At 43.1% G+C, this 23,207-nt stretch overlaps 1 protein-coding gene across 3 annotated transcripts; it reads left to right on the top strand.

The window, feature by feature from the left end:
* Window positions 1-1,607: 1,607 nt before the first annotated feature.
* Window positions 1,608-22,827, top strand: CHRNB3 (cholinergic receptor nicotinic beta 3 subunit). Of its 3 annotated transcripts, none has more exons than XM_038559926.1 (6): window positions 1,608-1,666; window positions 2,549-2,700; window positions 3,736-3,780; window positions 16,368-16,477; window positions 16,694-17,576; window positions 22,777-22,827. In XM_038559926.1, the coding sequence occupies exons 2-6, from the start codon at window positions 2,569-2,571 to the stop codon at window positions 22,780-22,782; spliced, it is 1,176 nt and encodes a 391-aa protein (XP_038415854.1). In that variant the 5' UTR covers window positions 1,608-1,666; window positions 2,549-2,568; the 3' UTR covers window positions 22,783-22,827. The 3 variants fall into 3 exon arrangements, with proteins under 3 accessions (XP_038415854.1, XP_038415853.1, XP_038415852.1); XM_038559925.1 differs by lacking the exon at window positions 22,777-22,827 and adding an exon at window positions 19,706-20,632; XM_038559924.1 differs by lacking the exon at window positions 22,777-22,827 and having other exon boundaries at window positions 16,694-17,952.
* Window positions 22,828-23,207: the final 380 nt, after the last annotated feature.

The raw sequence follows: 23,207 nt of genomic DNA, 5'->3' as shown, positions 1-23,207 counted from the left end.
TGTTTGTATCTTAAAGTGGCCAATGTGTCTGTCACATGGCCCTCCCTACCTGTAAGAGAGCCTGAGAAGGGAACATTTTAAGCTGGCTCCATGCAATGCTGAATAAATTTAGCATCTGTTACCAAAAAAGAAAGGGCAAATGGGCTATTGAGCAAGGAACAGTCACTGCCATCGTGCCCTTGAAACAATATTCTCCTCCTCACTGGAGGGCTGCCTGCATGGGGAAAGGCCAAGGGAGGACAGCTGTGGCCTCCCTGTCTCCCTCTTCTCCCTAGCAATTCAACTCTAGCCTAAACTCTTCTAATACCACTCAGCAAGCAAAAGCCAAGTAGCTCACCATATTGCTACACACATGTTGGCTCAGCAGCCCCAATGGGCCAGGCCCCACTGAGCCAGGAGGAGCAGTGAGGAAGGTTTCGCGGAGCTGGCATTTCCCGTGTGGCAGACAGACAATAAACAAAGACACATAATAGGTCCAAGTGCTCCGATGTGAGATAAAGTACCATTAATGGGAAAAAGTGTGAGGAGGGATATTTAGATTGTGTAACCCAGAATGACCTCTTCAAGGAGATGACATGTGAGCAAAGATGGGACAAAATGAAGGAATGAGTATGGGGTTATGGGGTCTCTACAGGGCCAGGGCCTGCTCCAAACAGAAACATACAGGCATGTTCTGGAAAGAGCGGACGGGCTTGAGGCACTGGGGAGGAGGGCTGAGGACAGAGTGGGAGAAGGTAGGGCTGTACACAGCCTGGGAAACCATGAGAACATGAGATGTCCCTTCTAGGTTTGATAGGAAGCCACTGCAAGACTTTGAGCAAGGAACTAACATAATCCTCTTCTGCTTGTAAGAGCTGGCTTGACAGCTGAGCAGAAAATGAACTGTAAACGGAGCCAGGGTGGAAGTGATGAGGAAGCTGCACACGAATCCGAGGGCGAGGATGGAGTCTGTGACACGGGCGGTTGCCCATGGAGATGGTGGGAAATAATCAGAGATGCGATGTATTTTGAAGGAAGATGAGCCTGGATGTGGGGTAGGAAATTCGTGAAGTGTAGCCTGAGCGAATGAACACTCTGTCCCTCGAAAGGTTTCGGGAAATGTCAACTCCCACCCTCCCCAACCCTTCCAGTAAGGTTCTAGGGTGTTTACAGAGTGCTGCCCTGGCAACCACCCAGCTGACCTGCTCCGGAGTGTGCCTTTGCTTGCTGAGAACAGCTAAGTATCCAAGTTTGAGAACAGCTAGCTTTTTAAATAACTAAGTATAAACATAAGTTACAGCTCTCTCGTCACTCATTTGCATTTTAGTCACTCATTTGCATTTTAATATGCTTTCTTGAGAGTGAGAGAAAGAGGTATGCAGCCCATCTTACACCTCTGATCACCCCTAGGAGCATTAAGAGTAGGTTTCAATTTACTTATTTTATAACTGGAGGGACAAACTTCCAGTGACCACGAGAGAGGCCATATTCAAAACAACAATAACAAAGTGTCCCTGTTTTCTTTTTTTTTTAAGCCCACATTTATTTATCCACAAAAGACACAGAGAAAGAAGCAGAGACATAGGCAGAGGGAGAAGCAGACTCACTGTGGGGAGCCTGATGTGGGACTCGATCCCAGGATGCCGGAATCACACCCTGAGCCAAGGGCAGATGTTCAACCATTGAGGTACCCAGGCACCCCAGCTTCCTTGCTTTAAATTTGATAGTATGACACTGAAAAGAAATAAAACTCATCTCTAGGCTGCATTCCTAGACCATTTCTTCAGCCTGAGGATCAAAGCTTGAAATTAGGGTGTTCTTAGGCTCTCAGATATACAGGAGTGGAGAAGAGTGTTAGAACCTGGTTGTTGACCAGGGAAGGTCTTTGCAAGGGAACAAACAGCGCAGGGGATGTGGTAGGTGTTCTATGGCTATGTGGCAAACACATGGAAAATGTCCCAACATATTCCTTTCATCGGTTCATTCATTAAGTAGATATAAAACGGGTATGTGCTGTGGGTAGGCACTGTTCTAGGCGCTGGATACACATCATCGAGTAAATTGGATCCTGTGCCTGCCATCATGGAGCTCGAGGGAAGGACAGACAGTGACAAATACACAACACATTGTGGTGGGGACCTGACGGAGCTCAGTGGGGGCGTGGTGGACGGGGCCGTGTCTGTAAGGAGGGGGCATCTCAGCTGAGACGTGAGGTGGAGGGTGGGGGGGGCGCTGCAGGTGATTCTTTGGGGGTCAAGGTGCTGACCTCATGATGGGAGAAGCCGATGGATGAGAGAGCCAAGCTCTGGGGGAAGCAGAGTCTGCTTTCCACCCACCGTGTGTGGTGGGCATGGAGAATTGAATTTAAATTAAAAATAAATAAGTACGATATCCATTAGAAGAAGAAGCAGCAGCAGCAGAAGAGCACGGATTCGAGAACTCGCTCAGAGCTGCCTTTGCTGAGAGGCTGCGCGGCCGGGATGAAGGCTCAGGACGGAGGAAGCTCCACCAGCCGCCCCGCCGGCCTCGCCTCGCGCATTAACCGGGGTTTCCCTCTGGATTCTTCCAGGCTCTGCGGGATTCCGTTCAATGGCCGAAAGTGAAGATGCCCTCCTCAGACACTTATTCCAAGGTTATCAGAAATGGGTTCGCCCTGTGCTAAATTCCAATGACACCATAAAAGTGTATTTCGGATTGAAAATCTCTCAGCTCGTAGATGTGGTGAGTCCTCCTTGGCGCCGCTGGAAAGAGCACGCGTTCCTCACCGTGTGTGGCTCGGGGACGCCGTTTCCGCTTGCTTTCCCCGTGTCTGCCATTTCAATTTTAAAAATAGCTTGCTGTGAGAAAAAATCTGCCCCGAGAGGCCAGTGAAGTGACCTGGGGACGGAATGAGCAGCGTCGTGGCGGCGACACTCCTGGCGCGGGGCGGCGTGAGGCTCAGGCTGCAGGTTGCAGGGACAGGCATCGCCCCCGGGGGCGGGGGGGGGGGGCGGGCGGCGCCAGGCTGAGCCCCGGGAGAGGAGACCAGGGACAGCCGGGCCCGGGGCTCCGCAGTGTCGCCCAGACCGGTGGGGGCAGGCGGGGTGCCTGCAGGGAGAGAGGGCAGGTGATGCCGGAGCCTGACGGAGGGCCTGGTGTCCCCATCTCCTCCCGAATCCCCTCAGGGCCCCACGCATCCCGCATCCCGCGGGCACCACCCATATCTTAACACGCTCTACTGACTGCTGCCGAGCTCCCACTTCTGCCCTGGTCCAGTTCCCGGGGAAATCAGTGAACTTTAACAAGCCGGTTCTAAAAGTCATCCTGCTGTGGTCCCCAAAGTTCCAGAATAATCCTCCCAGATTGTCCCAACCCCGGCCCCGCCCCACCACTTGCACCCTCACCCACCCCAGCTGACTCAATGCCCAAGGATTCCTTCTAGCAAATCATGCAAAAGTGACCTCTGATTTAGCTAATATTCATTCTGCTTTGCGATCTTACTTTGCCTTCTGGATTTAGACAATTTTAGGTAAATATCACCACAATGGACTGCTACTTGCTTTGATTATTATTTTTTATTTTGAGCAAACTATGCATAATATTTTAGGATCCCATGGCATTTAACTGTGTTGAAGTTGAGAATCCTTTATGCTTTGAACTCCTCAAATGTAAGACTCAGAAAGGTCTTTCGGACCAAAAAAAAAAAAAAAAAAAAAGAATCTAAAAGACACCTTCACTTAATTTGAATTTATATCTTTCTAATTCTCATTTTGTTAGGATGAAAAGAATCAGCTGATGACAACAAATGTGTGGCTCAAACAGGTAACTGTCAATCCAAGCATTATATCTGCTAACCTAATTATTGCCACTCTTTTCTATTTAAAAAGACACCTATTTGAAAAACAATGATATAAAGAACATATTGGGTTCCTTGGGGAGATATTTGGGAATGGTTGGGGTCTATTATTTCCTGTTCTTTTGCGGGAGTTGGAGAGCAAGCAGGTCCTGGAAGCTCAGAAGCATGCCTGGAATGGACTCTGATGCCAAGGTCTGAGCACTGCTCCCTGACTACCTGGAGAAATGGGGAAAGCTCCAGAGAGCAACTTTCCCCCCCTTAGGATATGGCAACTAGAGCAGGCCTTTATTATTGGTACTTTTCACTTTTCTTGAGATTTTGAAAACACGAGGTCATTTCAGTAGAAGTGAACAAGAAGCCACAACTCCTCACAAACCTTAACTGCAACTTTGGAAATGACTTCCAGCAAAGCTGGGCCACCAGAATCACAGTGGCCTGGTGGATGCCTCCAGGTCAAGACAGAGTCAAAACCAGAAATCTCCAATACCCAAAACAGAGCAAGAGAAATCCATAGGAATGGGGTAAGCTGATGCTTGGAAAGCCAGCCTGACGACTTAGGTTCCCATATTTTAGAAGTAATGAGAATAATTTTTTTTTCATTAAAGTATAGTTGACACACAATGTTACATTGGTTTTCAGGCATACAACATAGTGACCTATCAAGTCCATATTTCATGCTGTATTCAACACAAGTGTCACTACCATCTGTCACCATATGCGTTATTACAATACCATTGACTACATTCCCTATGCTGTACTTTTCATCCCCATGACTTATTCATCCTATAACTGGAAGTCTGTATCTCCTACCCCCCTTCACCCATTGTGCCCATTCCTCCACCTCCTCCCCTGAGGCAACCATCACTTTGTTTTCTACATCTGGATCTGTTTCTGCCTTTTTGTTTGTTTGTTCATTTGTTTTGTATTTTTAGATTCCACATATAAGTGAAATCATATGGTATTTGTCTTTCTCTGTCTGATTATTTCACCCTGGGTCTATCCAGGTTGTCACAAATGACAAGATTGCATTCTTTATTAATGGCTAAGTAACATTATATATAATATAATATATACCACACATATATATATAATATATATACATATATAAATTATATATATATGTGTGGTATATAATATATATACCACATCTTCTTTATCCATTCACTTATCAACTGACATTTGGGTTGATATGTCCCATATCTTGGCTATTATAAATAATGCGTAGGGGTGCATGCATCTTTTTAAATTAGTATTTTCATTTTCTTTGGGTAAATACCCCAAATTGCTTGATCATATGGTAATTCTATTTTTAATCTTTCGAGGAACCTCCATACTATTTTTCACAGTAGCTATACCAGTTTATATTTCTAGCTATAGTGAGCGACGTTTCCCTTTTTCCACATCCTTTCCAGCACTTGTTATTTCTTGTCTTTCTCATTTTAGCCAAAGAATAATAGACTTTCTTTGCATTAAATTTTTAAAGGATTGTCATCTTTCTTCTCTCATTTACATTTCTCAACATTCAGAATTAACAAAGCAGGTATCACACTATCCCTGTTTACAGAAACAGAGGAGTCCAGGAATTCATCTGGCTGGAATCTGGATTCCCCAGTTAGGGCCTTCTCTGCCATACCCAGCCTCTGCCTTAACCATCAAAGCCCTGCTTCTAAATCACTGGAAGAGCCAAAGTAAGAAAACCCTCTATACATTTTATAGAACAACAGAGAATATTATCAAAGCTATTCTGTGCACACAGATTGGATTTGGAGTACAAATATCACAATAAATATTAGTTAATATATTCTATGTTATGGCACAAAAAAAGAAAGATGAATTCTATAGCATGGTGGCAAGCTGGGAAGGCTGCATGGAATAGGAGGCATTTGAGCTCCATCATATGATATATATGTATCTTTTTATTTGTTTTTAAGATTTTATTCTTAAGTAATCTTTATACCCAACATGGGAATCGAATCTATAACCCTGAGATCAAGAGTCATGTTCCATGGACTAAGCTGGCCAGGCACCCCTAGTTTTTTTTTTTTTTTTTCATGAGAGATAGAGAGAGAACAAGGCAGAGGGAGGAGCAGACTCCCCATGGAGCAGAGAGCCCAGTGCAGGGCCCGATCCCAGAACTCTGGGATCACGACCCGAGTCGAAGGCAGATGCTTAACCAACTAAGCCACCCAGGCGCCCTACCCTTTGCTTTTTAAAACTAAAAAGGTAAAAGAAAAGTGAAGGATAAAAAAAAAAGGTAATAAAAGATAAAGAAAAGGGATGATGAAAACAAGACAAAACTGATATTAACAACCATTGGCATTTTATACAGATCTCAGTTTCAGAGTAGCTAATAATAATACCTAACAGTTATTGAGCATGTACTAAATGCTCTGACTGGGTGTGTCCTAGGAATGAACCAGGTTCATTCTCGCAGCCACCTTATGAGGTAGGTTCTATTAGGATTCCCACTTTGCAGATGAGAAAACTGAGCATTAGAGAATTGAACTGACTTGTCCCAGGTTAGGCACTGGAGGTCTGGCTCACATGAAGAAATCCTTCCCTTGCCTTGGACAAGGGAGCAGCTCCAAGATGTCCTGTGCTCTGCTCAGTGCTGTCTCCATATAGACTAGTTCCTGGTCCTTGTCTTCTAAGGTTTTGCTAGCTCAACATCGGATGGTGTAGAAAAGCATTTAGGAGAGAATGAAGTAAGGATTCGTTCCACAAGGTTTACTTACAGCCTACTAAGTGTCAGCCACTGGGCTAGATCCGGGTATATGAAGAGGAAAATACAGCCCTGCCTTCAAGGGGAGGACAAAGTGTAGTTGTGTAAAAAACAATGACTGTGATATGATAAACACCATAAGGAAAATCTACACAAGTACTATGTCATTACAAAAATAACAATGAAACAGGGAGAAAATCAGGGAGAGCTTGCAAGGGAGGAGATATTTAAGGTAGTTAAGGTAGGTCTTCTGGGATCAGTAGAAGTTCTGCAAGCCAAAAAGGTGGAGAAGTTGTGACCCCCTGCATACTATTCTCAATCGTATAACTTCCCAAAGCTCTCATGCCAGAGCAAACCTATGGGAAACTCTCCCCAGCCACCCCTGTTTACCTCAGTCAAAATAAAGACAGAAACAGTAAAACCCCATTCTTTTCTCACTTCTCATCTAGACGCTGAAAAATGCTCCCTGATTCATATCACAGAGAGAATAAAACTCCACGTGCTTGGAACAAAAACATGTTCCATGGTAGCTTCCACAAACAAGATGCTTGTTTTTTTAATGCAATTCTCCCATCTTATCCCCTATTTCCACAGTTCTCCTCTGGTATATTTAGATGTTCTTCCTCCATCCTCTTTTTTTTTTTTTTTTTCCTCCATCCTCTTAACCAAAGACCTTTATCAAGCACGAATGTAGTGACATCCTGAGAAAGTCCTCTATGTGGAGCTATTTTTGTTTTATTGATTTTATTTTGGAAACTTATTTGTCTTCCTCCTTCCTATTTCAAGGAGTAATCAAAACCCTATAAATCATAAATAGATTATTAACACCGACTCACTAAAACTACATGAGAAAGTACTTAATGCCTTACCACTCAGATTCTGCTCCATCATATTCAAGGTTAGGAAAACTGCTTCGCAAGCACCGTAAAGGCAAATGGGAAATGAAACCACCCTTTCTTTAATAATAAAGGGTTGAACCCTTGGCCTAGAGTCTATCATATGAGTAATCGCTAAGACAACAGACATTAAAATTACTCACTCGACAAGCATTTACTGAGCACCTACTATGCACCAGACACTGTGTAAGACCCTGGGCTAGGCACTGTGGGGTGTGAATACCATAAGACAGCAAGATTCTGAGTGATCTCGCTTCACTGTAGCTGACAGCAGTTTGCTGTCCTACCCCCTTCATTTTCCTGAGGAAAATAAAACTGCCTGAATGTCTGCCAAAGCCAACATCTCAAAGTAGCCTTGTTTCTCCAACAGCTGATTCCTGTTTTAGACCAACACAAAGTTCCACTTCAATATGCAGGCCTCACAGGCTAGATTCCTGGAGCTGGTCTGGGAGGGAAAATGAGAAACAAACTTGCCATGGAAGGGACAGCCTTGCTGTAAAGGGCTGGGACAGCTTCCCAAAGTCTAGTAATCTTCCACCACCTGCAACGGCACCTACAAGTCTAGGAATTTACTTCCGACCCTTAACTCAGCATCTTATTTTCCTTTCTTCTCCTAGACTCACTCTGACTTAGCAAAGGAGGTCAGTTTGGTGGACCCTGAGTAGGAATTGAGCAGGAGTTAGGAGTCAGGAGTCAGAAATCATGATATATAAGCTTCGGCAAGTCATTTTGCCTCTCTGACCCTCCATCTCTTCTTCCATGAAATAGAGGCAATGCCTACCCCACAATGTTGTTAAGAGGTGAAATGCAATCATGTGTGTGAATGTGATGTACAGTATCTGGCACATACTTGGGACTCAATAAATGTCATTTCCGGCTGCCACATTTGGAGGCTTTTTCATCCTTAATGACAAATCCCATTTTTTGGCTCTGGCAGCTCATGGATATAGTAGGAATATGAGACATAAAGTATGTCATGTTGTTTTCTTTAAGATTGAAATGAATCAACCTTAACTTGCTTTAAGAATTTCACACTTGGAAAAAAAAAAAAAAAAAAGAATTTCACACTTGACTTTAAGGTAAGTGAAGATCCCCAGGATGCCCCAGAGGCTACAATTCAAGGCACTACTTGTTCTTTGCTATCTTTTGGTTTTAGTATTAAACTAAGAATAACTAGGGGAATTTTTTTATAGTAAAAAAGTCTTTGATTTAGGTTTAAATGAAATTCAGTTCTGGATAACAGCTAGACACTTATGAGTGATATTTCAAACTGTCTAAGAAAGGACAATTTTAAGGGAATATATACGATACGGATTTGAAATTGCACTTCTCAGAATCAAGGAAACTATTTTTCCTTTTTTTTTTTTCTTAGTCACAGAATTACTTTGAGATTTGGTCCTGACATATCCCGTGCTCGCCTGTTTCCTGCAACGACACAGCTTTCCACCTTGGAACTGCCTCAGGGTAGAGCTGATGTTTGTAAAGAGCTTTGAGTATCTTGACTGGAGCATGCTATATGAACATAGTATATTATTTCTAATCTCTTACTTTAAGAAGGGAGAGACAGGAGATTAGTCTCTGGATGACCTCAGGGTTTCGGAGAAAACAGGAAGTAACCAGAAAGTTCCAGAGGTCCTTAGCAAGAGAGAGGATGGAGGCTCTGAATCCTCACCCTGACATTGCTGGCTTAGCACGTGCGGTCATCCTGGGGCTTAGGACTCTGTCAGCATCGCAGTGGACGCATATGTTGATAGAAATTCAGGGAACCCCTCTAGACGGACTTGTCAAGGAGAACATTTCTGATTCCCCAGGTCTGGGTACAGAAGAACACCCCACAGAGGCATACAAGCAGCAAAGGACCACAGGGTGGGGAACTCACAGCTTCTGACTCCAGTTCAGTGCTCTTGCTCTTCTGGGTACTCCGAAATCCCAGAAGTCCCACCTCGCCCCCTTCTCTTTCCTGGGCAGGAACAAGACCTAAATCACTCTAGATCTCTTTACGTCCTCCTCAAGGATTCTTCGCACCCCTCATCCGTAGTTCCCCCATTCTCTGCCCCGGCGCCTTCCCTCTCCGGGTTCCTTCTCCCTCGCGGCTCCTCCTACCCTCAGGTCTCGGCTTTTGCAGGTTGTCTCCTCAGAACTGCCCTCCCTGTCCACCCCGCGTTCCTTCCCATTACACCCAAGCCGCACCCCCCTCGGAGCAATGAGCCCGAGCCCAGAGGCCGAGGCCCAGGCCAGGAGTAGGGGCGGCGCTGGGTTCCGCGTGGCCACCAGCCTTGCCTTCTTGTGCCGCGCGCATTCGTTCCGCCCAGACTGTGACCCCGTAAGCCACTGGCACTCTGTCAGGAGGTCCGGCAAGCAGGGCAAGCCCTTCTGGCCCAAAAGTTCCATACCCTCGGGCTCCCCCCTCCGCCCGTTCCCTTTGAACAGTTCCTAAAACCAGGTATTTGTTTGCTGGGCTGCGCCAGACAGCAGAGGCCCCAGAGCTGTAGGTGCACCTGCTCCGCTGGGGGAACCGGGCGCAGGGGAGACAGCTGTGCCTGCCCCAGAGAGGAGCCTGGATCCGAGGAGCAGACAGTTTTGTCCGCAGCCATCTGTATGCTCTTAACAGGGAAGGGCAAGAGTGGGCCCGGGGCTGAGCTCAGCAGTGCTGTCCCCTCAAGACAGCGCTGGCCGTGAGAGCGCGCTGGCAGCCCACCTGCCCACCTGTGTGTCTGCCCCGCCGCTTGCTGCCTGTGCACCAGAGACCCGCCACCTGCTCAGGATCTACTCAGATGCTCCCAGGATGAGCTGAGAACTTTTTGGTTGCACATGACAGAGAACCCAACCCAAACTGGCTTCAGTAAAAATAGAAAGTACTGGCTTTCATAATCTGGAAAGTCCAGGGACAAGGCCAGAGTCACCTGCAGCTTGACCCAGGGGCTCAAGCAATATTCCCAGGAATGGTGCTCCTTCTGCCTGTCTCTAGGCCCCTCGTCCTCTGGGTGACCCCATTCTCATCTCAGCCTCACCTCAGCAAGGTGGCTGTATCAGCTTCTGCCTCAAAGTACTTCCTTCCTGTGTTTAAGTCCAGCAGGAAAGAGGATGGCAAGCCTCTTTTCCAGTGCTCCAGAAGATTCATGCTATCTCACTGTTCCCCATTTGGTTACCTGACAACCCTGAAGATCATGGTGGGCCAGTGTGAGGTGCAGCCCCATTTGTGGGACAGAAGGAAGAGTCAGATGCACCCACAGCTAGTGAGTGACAGTGCAATGAGGTAGTTGCCCAAGAGGAAACTAGGGTGCTCATACTGGAAGAAGGGCAGGTGAATCTGAGGCAGCAGGTGGCACATGTCCACTTTATTTCTGAATTTGTTTTCTCCTCTTTCTATAAAGAGCTCTTAACAACTGCTTCCTTCTCAAACTGAGCCTTGCCCAAGTGGAAGTCAGCTGAAGTTTCCTATTATTAATGGTTCATCTTCATACTATAATTTTCTCTCCCCTTATTTGTTGCTGAACTTGGACATTGTGTAACATGCTTATTTGTAAAATTCCTCCACCTTTTTTTTTTTTAATTTTTATTTATTTATGATAGTCACAGAGAGAGAGAGAGAGAGAGGCAGAGGCATAGGCAGAGGGAGAAGCAGGCTCCATGCACCGGGAGCCTGACGTGGGATTCGATCCTGGGTCTCCAGGATCGCGCCCTGGGCCAAAGGCAGGCGCCAAACCGCTGCGCCACCCAGGGATCCCTGACAGATATTTACCATTAAGGCAAAACAGATTTTCTGTTTTTATTATCTTTCTTTTCTTTTTTAACAGAGGAAAAAGTGGAATAAGCAACTGTTTTAGCCTGAGTACAGAGTCCATAAGCTTTATAGCTATCAGCCCCAGAAATATCCTTGAAAGCAGAGCCACAGAAAGTTGGATCAAATAACTGATGTTATGAAGAATTGTAAGCCACAAATTTTTCCACTGTCCAGTAGCATGGGAAAAGGGAAAAGAGTGCAGGATATGCCTTTTAATGTACCATGGCTTGAGTACCATTGCCATCACTCAGTGGCACACCTTGGTGGGGGGCACCCTTCACGTCCTAGTCAATGTGAAAGGCACCTCCTAGGGTTGTGATGCACGGCATGCCCAGTCATATGCAGCAGCCTTGAATCCTGCTTTCTTTACTGACCAACTGTGTGGCCTAGTACAAGGCACTTGAATGCTCCGGGCCACAGGGGCCTCATCTAATATAGCACTAATAGTAGGTAATTTTGTAGCTTATTGAAGGAATTAGCACTAATAAATATAAAGCACTTCATCAGTATAGGGGAACCTGGCTGGCTCAGTCAGTAAAGCATATGACTCTTAGACTCAGGGTTTTGAGTTTGAACCCCATGTTGGGTGTGCAGTCTACTTAAAAACAAAAAACAACAGAAAATCAATCAATACAATTCATCTTATTAAGAGACTAAAGAATAATCATGTAATCATCTCTATAGAAGCTGAAAAGCTTTTTATACAACTTAGGTCAAGATCCATTCTAATTAAGAAAATTATATTGTGGGGCACCTGGATGGCTCAGTTGTTGAGCATTGGACTCTTGATTTTGATTCAGATTGTGATCTCAGTGTTGTGGGATCCAGCCCCACATAGGACTCCACACTCAGCAGGAGTCTGCTTGGGATTCTCTCCCTCTGCCCCTCCCCCCATTCACACTCTCTCAGCATGCGTGCTTTCTCTCTCCCTCTCAAATAAATAAATCTTTTTTTTAAAAAAAGCTCAGCAAACTAGAAATAGGAAGAATCTTCCTTAGTCAAATAAAGGGCACTTAAGAAAACCAACAGCTAACATAATACTGAATGATGAATATCTTCTACCCAAGATCAGGAACAATGAGAAGATATCTACTCTCCCACTCCTATTTTTTAAAAAGATTTTATTTATTTATTCATGAGAGACCCAGAGAGAGGCAGAGACAAAGGCAGAGGGAGAAGCAGGCTCCCCACAGGGAGCCCAATGCGGGACTCAATCCCAAGACCCCAGGTCCACTCCGTGAGCCAAACAGCAGATGCTCAACCACGGAGCCACCCAGTGCCCCTCCCCTCCCATTCTTATTTACTGTCATACTGAAAGTCCTAGCTAGTGACTTAAAGCAAAAACAAAACAAAACAGTAAAAGGCATTCAGATTGGAAAAAAAAGAACTAGAACTCTCTATTTGTAAATGATGTAATTGTTTCTGTAGAAAATCTACCCCAGGGGATCCCTGGGTGGCGCAGCGGTTTGGCGCCTGCCTTTGGCCCAGGGCGCGATCCTGGAGAACCGGGATGGAATCCCACATCGGGCTCCCGGTGCATGGAGCCTGCTTCTCCCTCTGCCTGTGTCTCTGCCTCTCTCTGTGTGTGTCTATCATGAATAAATAAGTAAAATCTAAATAAATAAATTCTTTAAAAAAACCGGAAATGCTGAGGTATAAATCTAACAAAATATGTGTGAGGTTTATAGGCTGAAACTACAGAACACCGATTTAAAAACATCAAAAAAGACTTAAGTACATGGAATGAGAAATGATATTCCTTGGTCAGAAATCTCAATATTATGATAGTGGTTCTACCCAAGCCAATCTATATATTCAAGGCAATCAGAATTAAGATTTCAGAAGGATTTTTCTTATAGATAGCAACAAGCTGCTTTAAAATTTTATAAAGAAAAGCAAAGGAACTAGAATAGCCAAAACGATTTGGAAAAGGACACTACAGTTGGAGGACTCACATTACACCATTTCAAAACTTACTAGAAAGCAATGGAGGTTAAGAGAGTGTAGTACCAAAGAAAGGAGGGACACAGATTAATGAAATGGGACAAAAAACCCATAAATAGACCCACAGAGTATATATGGTTGGTTGATTTTTGACAAATGTGTAAAGGTAATTCAATGGAGAATGTTTACCCTTTTCAACAAAAGGTGCAGCAATGATTGGATAGCCATGTGGAAAAACAAAAACAAACCAAAAACTTCATCCCACATTCACACCATAATAAAAAAAATTAACTCAAAATGGATTTTAAATCTAAATGTACAACCTAATACTATAAAATTTCTAGATAAAAAAATGGGAGAAGATCTTTGTGACCTTGAGTTAGGCAAATATTTCTTAGAAATGGTATGTTTCATAAAAGATAAAATTGGTAAAATAAACTTCATCAAAGTGTATAACTTCCGTCTTGTGAAAGACGTTGCTTAGAGAAGTAAGAAACCACAGACTGTGGGAAACTATTTGCAAATCAAATATTTGATGAAGGGCTTTTATCCAGAATATATAAAGAAGCCTGAAAACTCAGTAATAAAACAAAGTATTACACCGTGATTAAAAAATATGCAAGAGGGATCCCTGGGTGGCGCAGCGGTTTGGCGCTTGCCTTTGGCCCAGGGCGCGATCCTGGAGACCCGGGATCGAATCCCGCGTCGGGCTCCCGGTGCATGGAGCCTGCTTCTCCCTTCCCTCTGCCTGTGTCTCTGCCTCTCTCTCTCACTGCATGCCTATCATAAATAAATAAAAAAAAATTAAAAAAAAAATATGCAAGAGGGATCCCTGGGTGGCGCAGCGGTTTGGCGCCTGCCTTTGGCCCAGGGCGCGATCCTGGAGACCCGGGATCGAATCCCACGTCGGGCTCCCGGTGCATGGAGCCTGCTTCTCCCTCTGCCTGTGTCTCTGCCTCATTCTCTCTCTCTCTCTGTGACTATCACAAATAAATAAAAAATTAAAAAAATAAAAAATAAAAAAAATAAAAAATAAAAAATATGCAAGAGATTTAACAGCCAAATAAGATATATGGGTGGCACATAAGCACATGAAGAGACGCTCAACATCATTAGTCATTAGGAAAAATGCATATTAGAAACCTTAATGAGATATCATTTCACAACTATTATAATCGAAATAAAAAACGAGACAATATCAAGTACTGGAGAAGACGCTAAAGACCTGGAACTCTCATACATTGCTAGTGGGAAAACAAAAATGATAGAGCCACTCTGGTACACAGTTTGGCAGCTTCATATAAAGTTGAACATACACTTACTTTATGGCCCAGCCATTCCACTCCTGGGTATTTACCCAAGAGAAGAAAAGAATGTTTTTCACTCAAAAAATTACACAAAATATTTATAGTGGCTTTATTTGTAATCATTAAAAACTGGATGAACCCAAATATCCTACCTGGGGAATGGATACATAAGTTGTGGTAAATTCATACAAGGGAATACTACTCACTAATAAAAATGAACCAATGACTAATATAGAAGAATCCAAAATCCATATGGTAAGTAAGAGAAATCAGGATCAAAAGGCTCTCTACTGTATGATTCTATTTATATGACCAAAGGCAACATTATAGGATCAGAAAGTAGATCAGTGATTGCCAGGGGCTGGCAATGGAGGAGTTGATTACAAAGGAGCAGCACCAGGGAAAACTTTTTGGGCAACAGAGTTCTTGGATCTTGGTGTTGTTAGTGATTATACAACTGTTTGCATATAGAACCATATACAAAAGAGTGAATTTTATTGTATGTCAATTTTTAAAAAGTGAAACAAACAAAAAGTGCTACTCTGAGTTCCCTTCAACATTTCTGAGATTCAGACCTGCCACTGATAGTACAAGTCTCCTTCGTAGGAGACAAATGATTCATAGGAAGGAAAATGAATGTCCTTTTCAAAATGGGTAGAGGAAGGGGAAAAGGAAGAGAAGGCTGTGAGTACCAGGTAAACATGGTAAATACTTTATTAGCTTGGGCTCTTAAACTGTTAATCTTCATATGCATAGTTTTCCATAAATAGGCACACAGTCTTTTATCCTTTAGATTGTAGCTTTTTAATGAACCTACATCCTTTTAAATTTGTTTTTCAAGGATCAAGCCTCACAAATATTGCCTAAGATAGACAATATCTCATCTGGTGTAACAGCCTTACACTTTTTCAGGCATCTTGCATGTTTCAATACTTTACCATCTAGCGAAGTTACCATCTGCTGAGTCCTGATTTTTTAAAGACAGGGAGGCTCTCATTGGGCATACCCTTCAAGCTTTCTGAAGTATCATTTAATATTATCCTACATCATTACTTAACAGTCTACCTGAGGGACAGTGGGAGAGAAGAACTTAATTTTCAGGTCAGATTTCATAAGATTCTGGATCCAGATCTTTTTAAGAAAGTCCACTTCTGCTGTAATTGGATCATCCATACATCATCCTCTTGACCTTCATAATCCAATCAATTAGTGGTCAGGTTTGTTAATCTGGGTCCATTAGGTCCTATAAAACATGCTGAATGATTTCATTCTATTATGAGGAAAAATATGTAAATCTCTGGAGGCTAACAATATTAGGAATATAATTTAAAATTGTAATTGAGTGGCCACAAAATAAATTTAGATTAGAACTTAAAAGGAAATTCTTGGAAAAGATTTTTTTCTTTGGATTAAGGTTATAATGTCATCAAGACTACTCAGTGGATACTGGATGTTTCATATTAACATACTGGGTGGATGTTTTTTTAAGACTCTTGAGTGATATTCAAAATTGTTTGTACCCATCATCATGAGATTAAGATATTACTGGACCAGCTCTCCTGAGCTAGATTTACCATTGCTTTTTCTTTTGTTTCTTAAGAGAAATAGGCTGAAAAAATAGATCACAAATCAGTGGCCTTGTTATTGAGACTCTTCATTGAAAGGTAAATATGGCAATTTTGGAAATCCCAAGTGGGATGGCTGTGTGGACCTGGGGAAGACCAGAGACCAGGCTGGCTCAACCTGTATCTTGAGAATTGCACTAAGCCACAGGGTAGGGTCATAAGATCTAAAAACAGATGAATTTCCCATTTAAAACCAAACATTGGATAAGTAAATTAACATAAACTTGAACACTGAATTTTCAGAATAAAATTACAGTATACTCATTTTGATGCAGGAATGGACAGACCACAAATTACGCTGGAATCCTGATGAATATGGCGGGATTCATTCAATTAAAGTCCCATCAGAATCTCTCTGGCTTCCTGACATAGTTCTCTTTGAAAAGTAAGTAACCTCGAAGAAAAATATGCTGGTCAGATTAGGACAGGTGACAGAAAAGCCTGATTTTGGCAAAATAATTCAGAGAAATGTACAACTTTCAGTAAGCACAGAACCATTTGTTCTTGAAATACTGACTCTGTGGCAGGAAAGTAATAAATGCAACTAATAGAGGGGTGGGCCAAGACCCAACTCATCTGTGTCCACTTGCTTCTACCACAGTGCTGATGGACGTTTCGAAGGCTCGCTCATGACCAAAGTCATCGTGAGGTCGAACGGCTCGGTCATTTGGACCCCTCCCGCCAGTTACAAAAGCTCGTGCACCATGGATGTCACGTTTTTCCCATTTGACCGGCAGAACTGCTCCATGAAGTTCGGGTCCTGGACTTATGATGGCACCATGGTTGACCTCGTTTTGGTCAATGACAATGTTGACAGGAATGACTTCTTTGATAACGGAGAGTGGGAAATACTCAACGCAAAGGGGATGAAGGGCAACAGGAGAGACGGCTTCTACTCCTACCCGTTCATCACCTACTCCTTGGTCCTGCGCCGCCTGCCCCTGTTCTATACCCTCTTCCTCATCATCCCCTGCCTGGGACTGTCCTTCCTGACAGTGCTCGTGTTCTACCTGCCTTCCGATGAGGGCGAAAAGCTGTCCCTCTCCACCTCCGTGCTGGTTTCCCTGACAGTCTTTCTCTTAGTAATTGAGGAAATAATCCCCTCTTCCTCCAAAGTCATCCCCCTCATTGGGGAGTACCTGCTGTTCATTATGGTTTTCGTGACCCTGTCCATCATTGTCACTGTGTTCGTGATTAATGTTCACCACAGATCTTCCTCAACCTACCACCCCATGGCCCCCTGGGTGAAGAGACTGTTTCTGCAAAAACTTCCTAAAGTGCTTTGTATGAAGGACCATGTAGACCGCTACTCCTTTCCAGATAGAGATGAGAGTCAACCGGTGGTGAAAGGCAAAGTTCCAGAAAAAAGGAAACAAAGGCAGGTTAGTGATGGAGAAACAGTCCTTGTTGCTTTCTTGGAAAAGGCAGCAGATTCCATCAGGTACATTTCGAGGCATGTGAAGAAAGAGCATTTCATCAACCAGGTGAGTACACTGGTGCTTATCATAACCCTGCCCCCAAAGAGCCCTGCAAGAACCAATATTCCCGTATCTTTTGGCAACAAAACACTGTCATTGCTTGAATGGGACGTTATTAGCTACCTGCTTTTCACATGTAAAATGTTAAACAAGCCCTGACATGAGTAAGAATTTTAGTGTGAATTTTTAGGAAGCAGTTCCCAGGAACAGAATTAAGAGAAGTGAAGCATGTGTGGATTAGGCCCCATTCCTTATGATTAGACTTGATTCTATTTAACATAATTTAATTCTACATTTTAAGTTGGTTATCCCTGTCTCTGGTAATTTATCTCTCATTTTTAGTGGCATGGTGGTTATTTCTATCCGTAGTATTTGGAAAGAAAAGAACAGAATTAGATTTGGGGATTAATATAAAAAATACAGTGCTCCACAGATATTTTGGTGAGGGGAAAGCATAGTTATTTTGCTTACAGATTTTTTTAAAAACGCAGTGAGAGTGTATATTTTGGGCTCAAAATAGTCGTGGACTCAGATTAACTGCTTAAAACAAGTTATAGGCCAAGTTACAGGGTTCAATTATTCTCCTCTAAAATCAGTGAAAATTAGTGCCAAGAGTTTGGTCACATAAATAAAATAATGAAAGAATTTTTTAAAAGAAATATCCTCTGGGCAGCCCCGGTGGCAGAGCGGTTTAGCGCCGCCTGCAGCCCGGGGTGTGATCCTGGAGACCCTGGATCGAGTCCCACGTGGACTCCCTGCATGGAGCCTGCTTCTCTCTCTGCCTGTGTCTCTGCCTCTCTTTCGCTCTCTCTGAATAAATAAATAAATAAATAAATAAATAAATAAATAAATAAATCTTAAAAAAAAAAAGAAGAAAGGAATATCCTTCTGTATTATGTCTAGATACTACCTAGAATATTCTCTCTATTTGTTGTGTTTTTAATACACTGAAAAACATTTTTAAAGCATTAGGGGGGAAATGCTGCTATGGAACAAACATTTCTGCTATTCTTAGGGTTGTTTGTTGTTTGTTTACATCCTGTAAAAATTCTGATTCAAAGATTTAAATAGCTTTTTAAAAATTATAAAAGTGACACCTTCTCAGGGTAAGGAATTTGGAAAATACATAAAGTGGAAACAAATGAGATGCCAGGGTGACTCAAAGGCATCTGCCTTTGGCTCAGGGTGTGATCCCAGGTCCTGGGATTGAGTCCCTCATCAGGCTCCCCCAGGGAGCCCACTTCTCCCTCTGCCTGTGTCTCTGCCTCTCTCATGAATAAATAAAATCTTTTTGTTTAAAGTAGAAACAAGAACATTAAAATCACTCATAATACCACCACTTAATGTTATGACACTTTAAACATTCAATGTGTATTCTTTCCGTTTTTTCCCAAAGTTTTCTTAAATCCCAGTGTGTGCCAGATGCATGCAGGTTCTACCTCCGCACCCATGTCCCCTTCTAGAACTCCTGGGCTGTGCCCTCTTTACACAATCCCCATATAAAAGAAATGGGACATTTCTTTTCCTTCGAAAGAGAACGGGCCCATGTCCTTCAGACCTCTGGACATAACCCTGACCTCGTTCCTACAGGCTTATTGCCCCCCCAACCCCCCAACTCCCCCGCCCCCATCCAAAGGGATCCCGCCCACCTCCCCTTCAGGGTGCTGTCCTCCCCTGACCACCTGTCCCCACCAGCAGTTCCCAGGTGTCCAGAAACGAGCAGCCATCCCCACACGTGGAGGGGAAGAAAAGGCTTTTTCCTTTCTGGCCAGGAAAACTTAACTTTTAAGTTTGCAATTCATCTCATATGTAATATCTGGAAGATCATAGTAAGAGATTCTGGCTTTTTGTCTGTGTAAAAATCAGGCTTTTCCCATTTTGATCAGTCTTGTTTACCAAGGCATAAATGATTCCGTTGTTTCTGTTACGCCTTCGGTGTTGCCAAAGAGTTCACAGGCTGGCCAGTGAAGGTCACGGGGAGGAACCAAGCCTACCCTGCTGGGGATGTGGCAGGTGTGTTTTGAAAACTGCTGTGTGTAAAGCTGAATGTTAGTTACTCTGTTCCAATCCCTTGAAATGAATTCCGAACAGTTGCTCCGCATCTTGAATGGAAGGAGTCCTTTTCTCTTTTGCAGGTGGTCCAAGACTGGAAATTCGTAGCCCAGGTTCTGGACCGCATTTTTCTGTGGCTCTTTCTGATAGTGTCAGTTACAGGCTCTGTTCTGATTTTTACTCCTGCTTTGAAGCTGTGGCTACATAGTTCTCACTAGCAATCCGGGGCCGTCTGAAATACCAGAAAGACGAAATTAGATCTTAGAGCTGACATCCAGCTAGCATGTACATACGTATCCACCTGCACGAGCTTTCTGGAAGGGCCTGTGTCATCCTCGGGGAAACTGACATTTGTAAGTGTGGGTTTGCCCACAGTAAATCCATGATTGCCGCTGGAGCAAGTCTGGGGTTTAAGTAAAGCAGAACATCTTCAGGCCCCCGCCTTGCCTTCCCCGGACATTCAGGAAGTCATACATTCCAGGCTTGACATCACAGCCAGGACGCACCAGGACTGTTGCTGGCTACTGGACTAAGGCCCCCAGGAAACTGGACTGAAGCCTCACCAAGGATGCCCACGAAGAATTTAAGACAGTCTTCGAGTCAAACTATTTGCATGCTCAGACCTGGGTCTCCTGCACCTACTGGTGTCCTTGCTGGTTTTGCCTAAGTTTGCAAACTGCTGCTGTGTGTTGTGCTGCTGTAGCAGTGTGCGTGAACAAATCTCAACAGCCATTTGGGGAATTAAACCGGTTCCACAGATCTGGCCCAGCCTGCTTGTTTTCACGAAGACTCCAAGATGCTGGGTAACTAAACTCCTTCCTTTTCCCCCACAAACATAGTATTTGTTAAAGACAAATTCTCTCTTGAATGTGGTGACCTCAGGTGGTCTTCATGGATTATTCATAACATTATAAAGCTTTTCTGATGGTGAAACTAGAACCTACTGTGAGTTGTAACTTGCTTAAAGGGCCATATCAAAATTACTGACGATAGAAACCATGTCATCTATTACTGGCAGTGTGGTCATTAATACCCATGATCTTCTCCTAGAAAATACAAGTCCTGAACATTCTCTGATAATGGTTTGGAAGTACCCACATTCAATCTAATCCATTTCAACAGTACTCTCAAGGCTTGCCATTCTCTTTCTTTCTTTCTTTCTTTCTTTCTTTCTTTCTTTCTTTCTTTCTTTTTCTTTTCTTTTCCTTTTTTTTTTTTTTTTTTTTTGGTAAGAAGACTTAAGTTCTACTCTCAGCAAATTTTAATTATACAATGTGGTATGATCAACGAGTCACTATAATTTACATCAGATCCTCAGATCTTACTCGTTTTATAACTGATAGTTGATACCCTTTACCAACCTCTCCTTATTTTCCCTCCTCATCAGCCCCTGGCAACCACTTTTCTACTCTCTGTTTCTATGAGTTTGACTTTTTCTTTGTGTCCACATATAAGTGAAACCATGCAGTGTTTGTCTTTCTGTCTGATTTTTTCACTTCTTAGCATAATGCTCTCCAAGTTCATTTGTGTTGTTGCAAAAGACAGGATTTGTGTCTCTTTTAAGGCTGAATTCTGTTCCCGTGTGTGTGATCACATTTTCTCGATCATTCATTGATAAATAAACATTTAAGTTGTTTTCATACCTTGGCTATTGTGGATAATGCTGCAGTGAACATGGGAATACAGATATTTCCTTGAGAAAATGGTTTCATTTCCTTCAGACACACCCAGAAGCGCATGGATCTCTTGGCAGTTCTATTTTCCATTTCCTGAGAAACCTCCATAATTTTTTTTTAAAGTGGCCATACCAGTTTACATTCCCACCAACAGTGCAAAAGTGTTTCCTTCTCTCTACATCCTCGCCAGCATTTGGTATGTCTTGTGTTCCTTATGACAACCATGCTAACAGCCATGAGGAGACATCTACTGTGCTTTGGATTTGCACTTCCCTGATGGTGAGCACCTTTTCACATACCTGTTGGCCATCAGTGTGTCTTCTTTGGAAGCATGTCTATTCAGATCCTTTAACCATTTTTAAATTGGGTTATTTGGTTTTTTACTATTCAGTTGTATGAGTTCCTTGTACAGTGTATACTAACCTCTTATCAGAAACATGGTTTCTGAATCTTTTCTCCCATTTTATAGAGTATCTTTTCATTTGGCTGATGGTTTTCTTTGTTGTGGAGTAGTTTGATGCGGTCTTGCTTGCTTATGTCTGCTTATGTTGCCTTTATTTTTGGTGTTAAATAAAAAAAAAAATCATTTCCAAAATGCCCTCCATTCCATTTTGACGTGTCTCCCCTGCCCCTCCGGGAGCACTTCATCCCCGCTCTGCCAACCCCCTCTTGAAGATGCATCAGGGAGAGTAGGTTCTCTAAAATTACTGCTGCCAAATCCTGGATTTTAGCTTGAAGCATTTATTCTTCTTCCCCAGATTTAAATCCCCCAGATTTAGATCCCTTCTGGATTATTTTGTTTGGAGGCACGTTTCCCATAAACAGTTTACAGCTGAGACAGGGTTTAACCTTTTCATATGTATTGTTACCACCGACAGGGTTAGTCGTATTCATGCCATTTTGTTTTGTGTTTTCTGTTAATGTTTTCTTGTTCTCTCTCTTTTTTTTTTTTTGCCTCTTTTCAGCTCTGACTAAATTCATATGCTGTTCCTTCTTCTCTACTGAATTGAAAGTTATGCATCCATTTCTATTAATTTATTAATGAACATATTCAAACTTCTTTTTTTGGTGAGGGGAGGGACAGAGGGAGAGGGAGAGACAGCATCTTTTTTTCTTTTAAACAATTTATTTATTTATTTGAGAGAGAGACAAAGAGAGCATGAGTAGGGGGGAGAGGCAGAGGAAGGTGGAAAAGCAGACTCTGTGTTGAGCAGGGAGCCCAATGTGGGACTCAATCCCAGAACCCTGGGATCATGACCTGAGCCAAAGTCAGACACTCAAACAGCTGAGCCACCCAGGAGCCCCAAGAGGGAGAAAAAGAATCTCTCCACATGAGGCTCCTTCTCACGGTTCTGAGATCATGACCTGCGGAATCAAGAGTTGGACACTTAACTGCCTGAGGCCCCTAGACATCTCCAAACTTCTTTTTTTTTTAAGTTCTTTTTTTAAAGATTTATTTATTTACTTATTTATGATAGACATAGAGAAAGAGAGAGAGAGGCAGAGACACAGGAGGAAGGAGAAGCAGGCTGCATGCTGGGAGCACGACGTGGGACTCCATCCAGGGTCTCCAGGATCACACCCCAGGCTGTAGGCGGCGCTAAACCGCTGAGCCATCGGGGCTGCCCGGCATTGGGATTTAATGCCCATAGCCACCGCTCTCGGAATGAAACAATTCCTTAAGCACCTTCACTTCCCCTCTTCTTTTATCACTTTTTATATTTTGTCTAAATCATACAGACTTTTAGTTCCAGATTATTATTTTTTGTTATGTATTTCTTTCTTCTAAATAATTTATTGTCAATAAATACATTTTGTCTACAACCGCATTATAAACAAGTAATTGTTTTACTCATTTCTTGGTTCGCCACTTTTTTTTTTTTTCTCCTGTTTTCCTTTCCCTGATTCA

The sequence above is a fragment of the Canis lupus genome, chromosome 16, assembly GCF_011100685.1.
Source record: "Canis lupus familiaris isolate Mischka breed German Shepherd chromosome 16, alternate assembly UU_Cfam_GSD_1.0, whole genome shotgun sequence".
NCBI lineage: Eukaryota > Metazoa > Chordata > Mammalia > Carnivora > Canidae > Canis > Canis lupus.
This window is presented reverse-complemented; position numbering and strand designations above follow the sequence as displayed.

Bases quoted from the DNA above. Each gene is read 5' to 3' on its own strand.
- CHRNB3 (XM_038559924.1), top strand. From the start codon at position 2,569: ATGGCCGAAAGTGAAGATGCCCTCCTCAGACACTTATTCCAAGGTTAT. The intron at 2,701-3,735 runs GTGAGTCCTCCT...TCATTTTGTTAG, and splicing joins TCTCTCAGCTCGTAGATGTG to GATGAAAAGAATCAGCTGAT. The intron at 3,781-16,367 runs GTAACTGTCAAT...ATTTTGATGCAG, and splicing joins CAAATGTGTGGCTCAAACAG to GAATGGACAGACCACAAATT.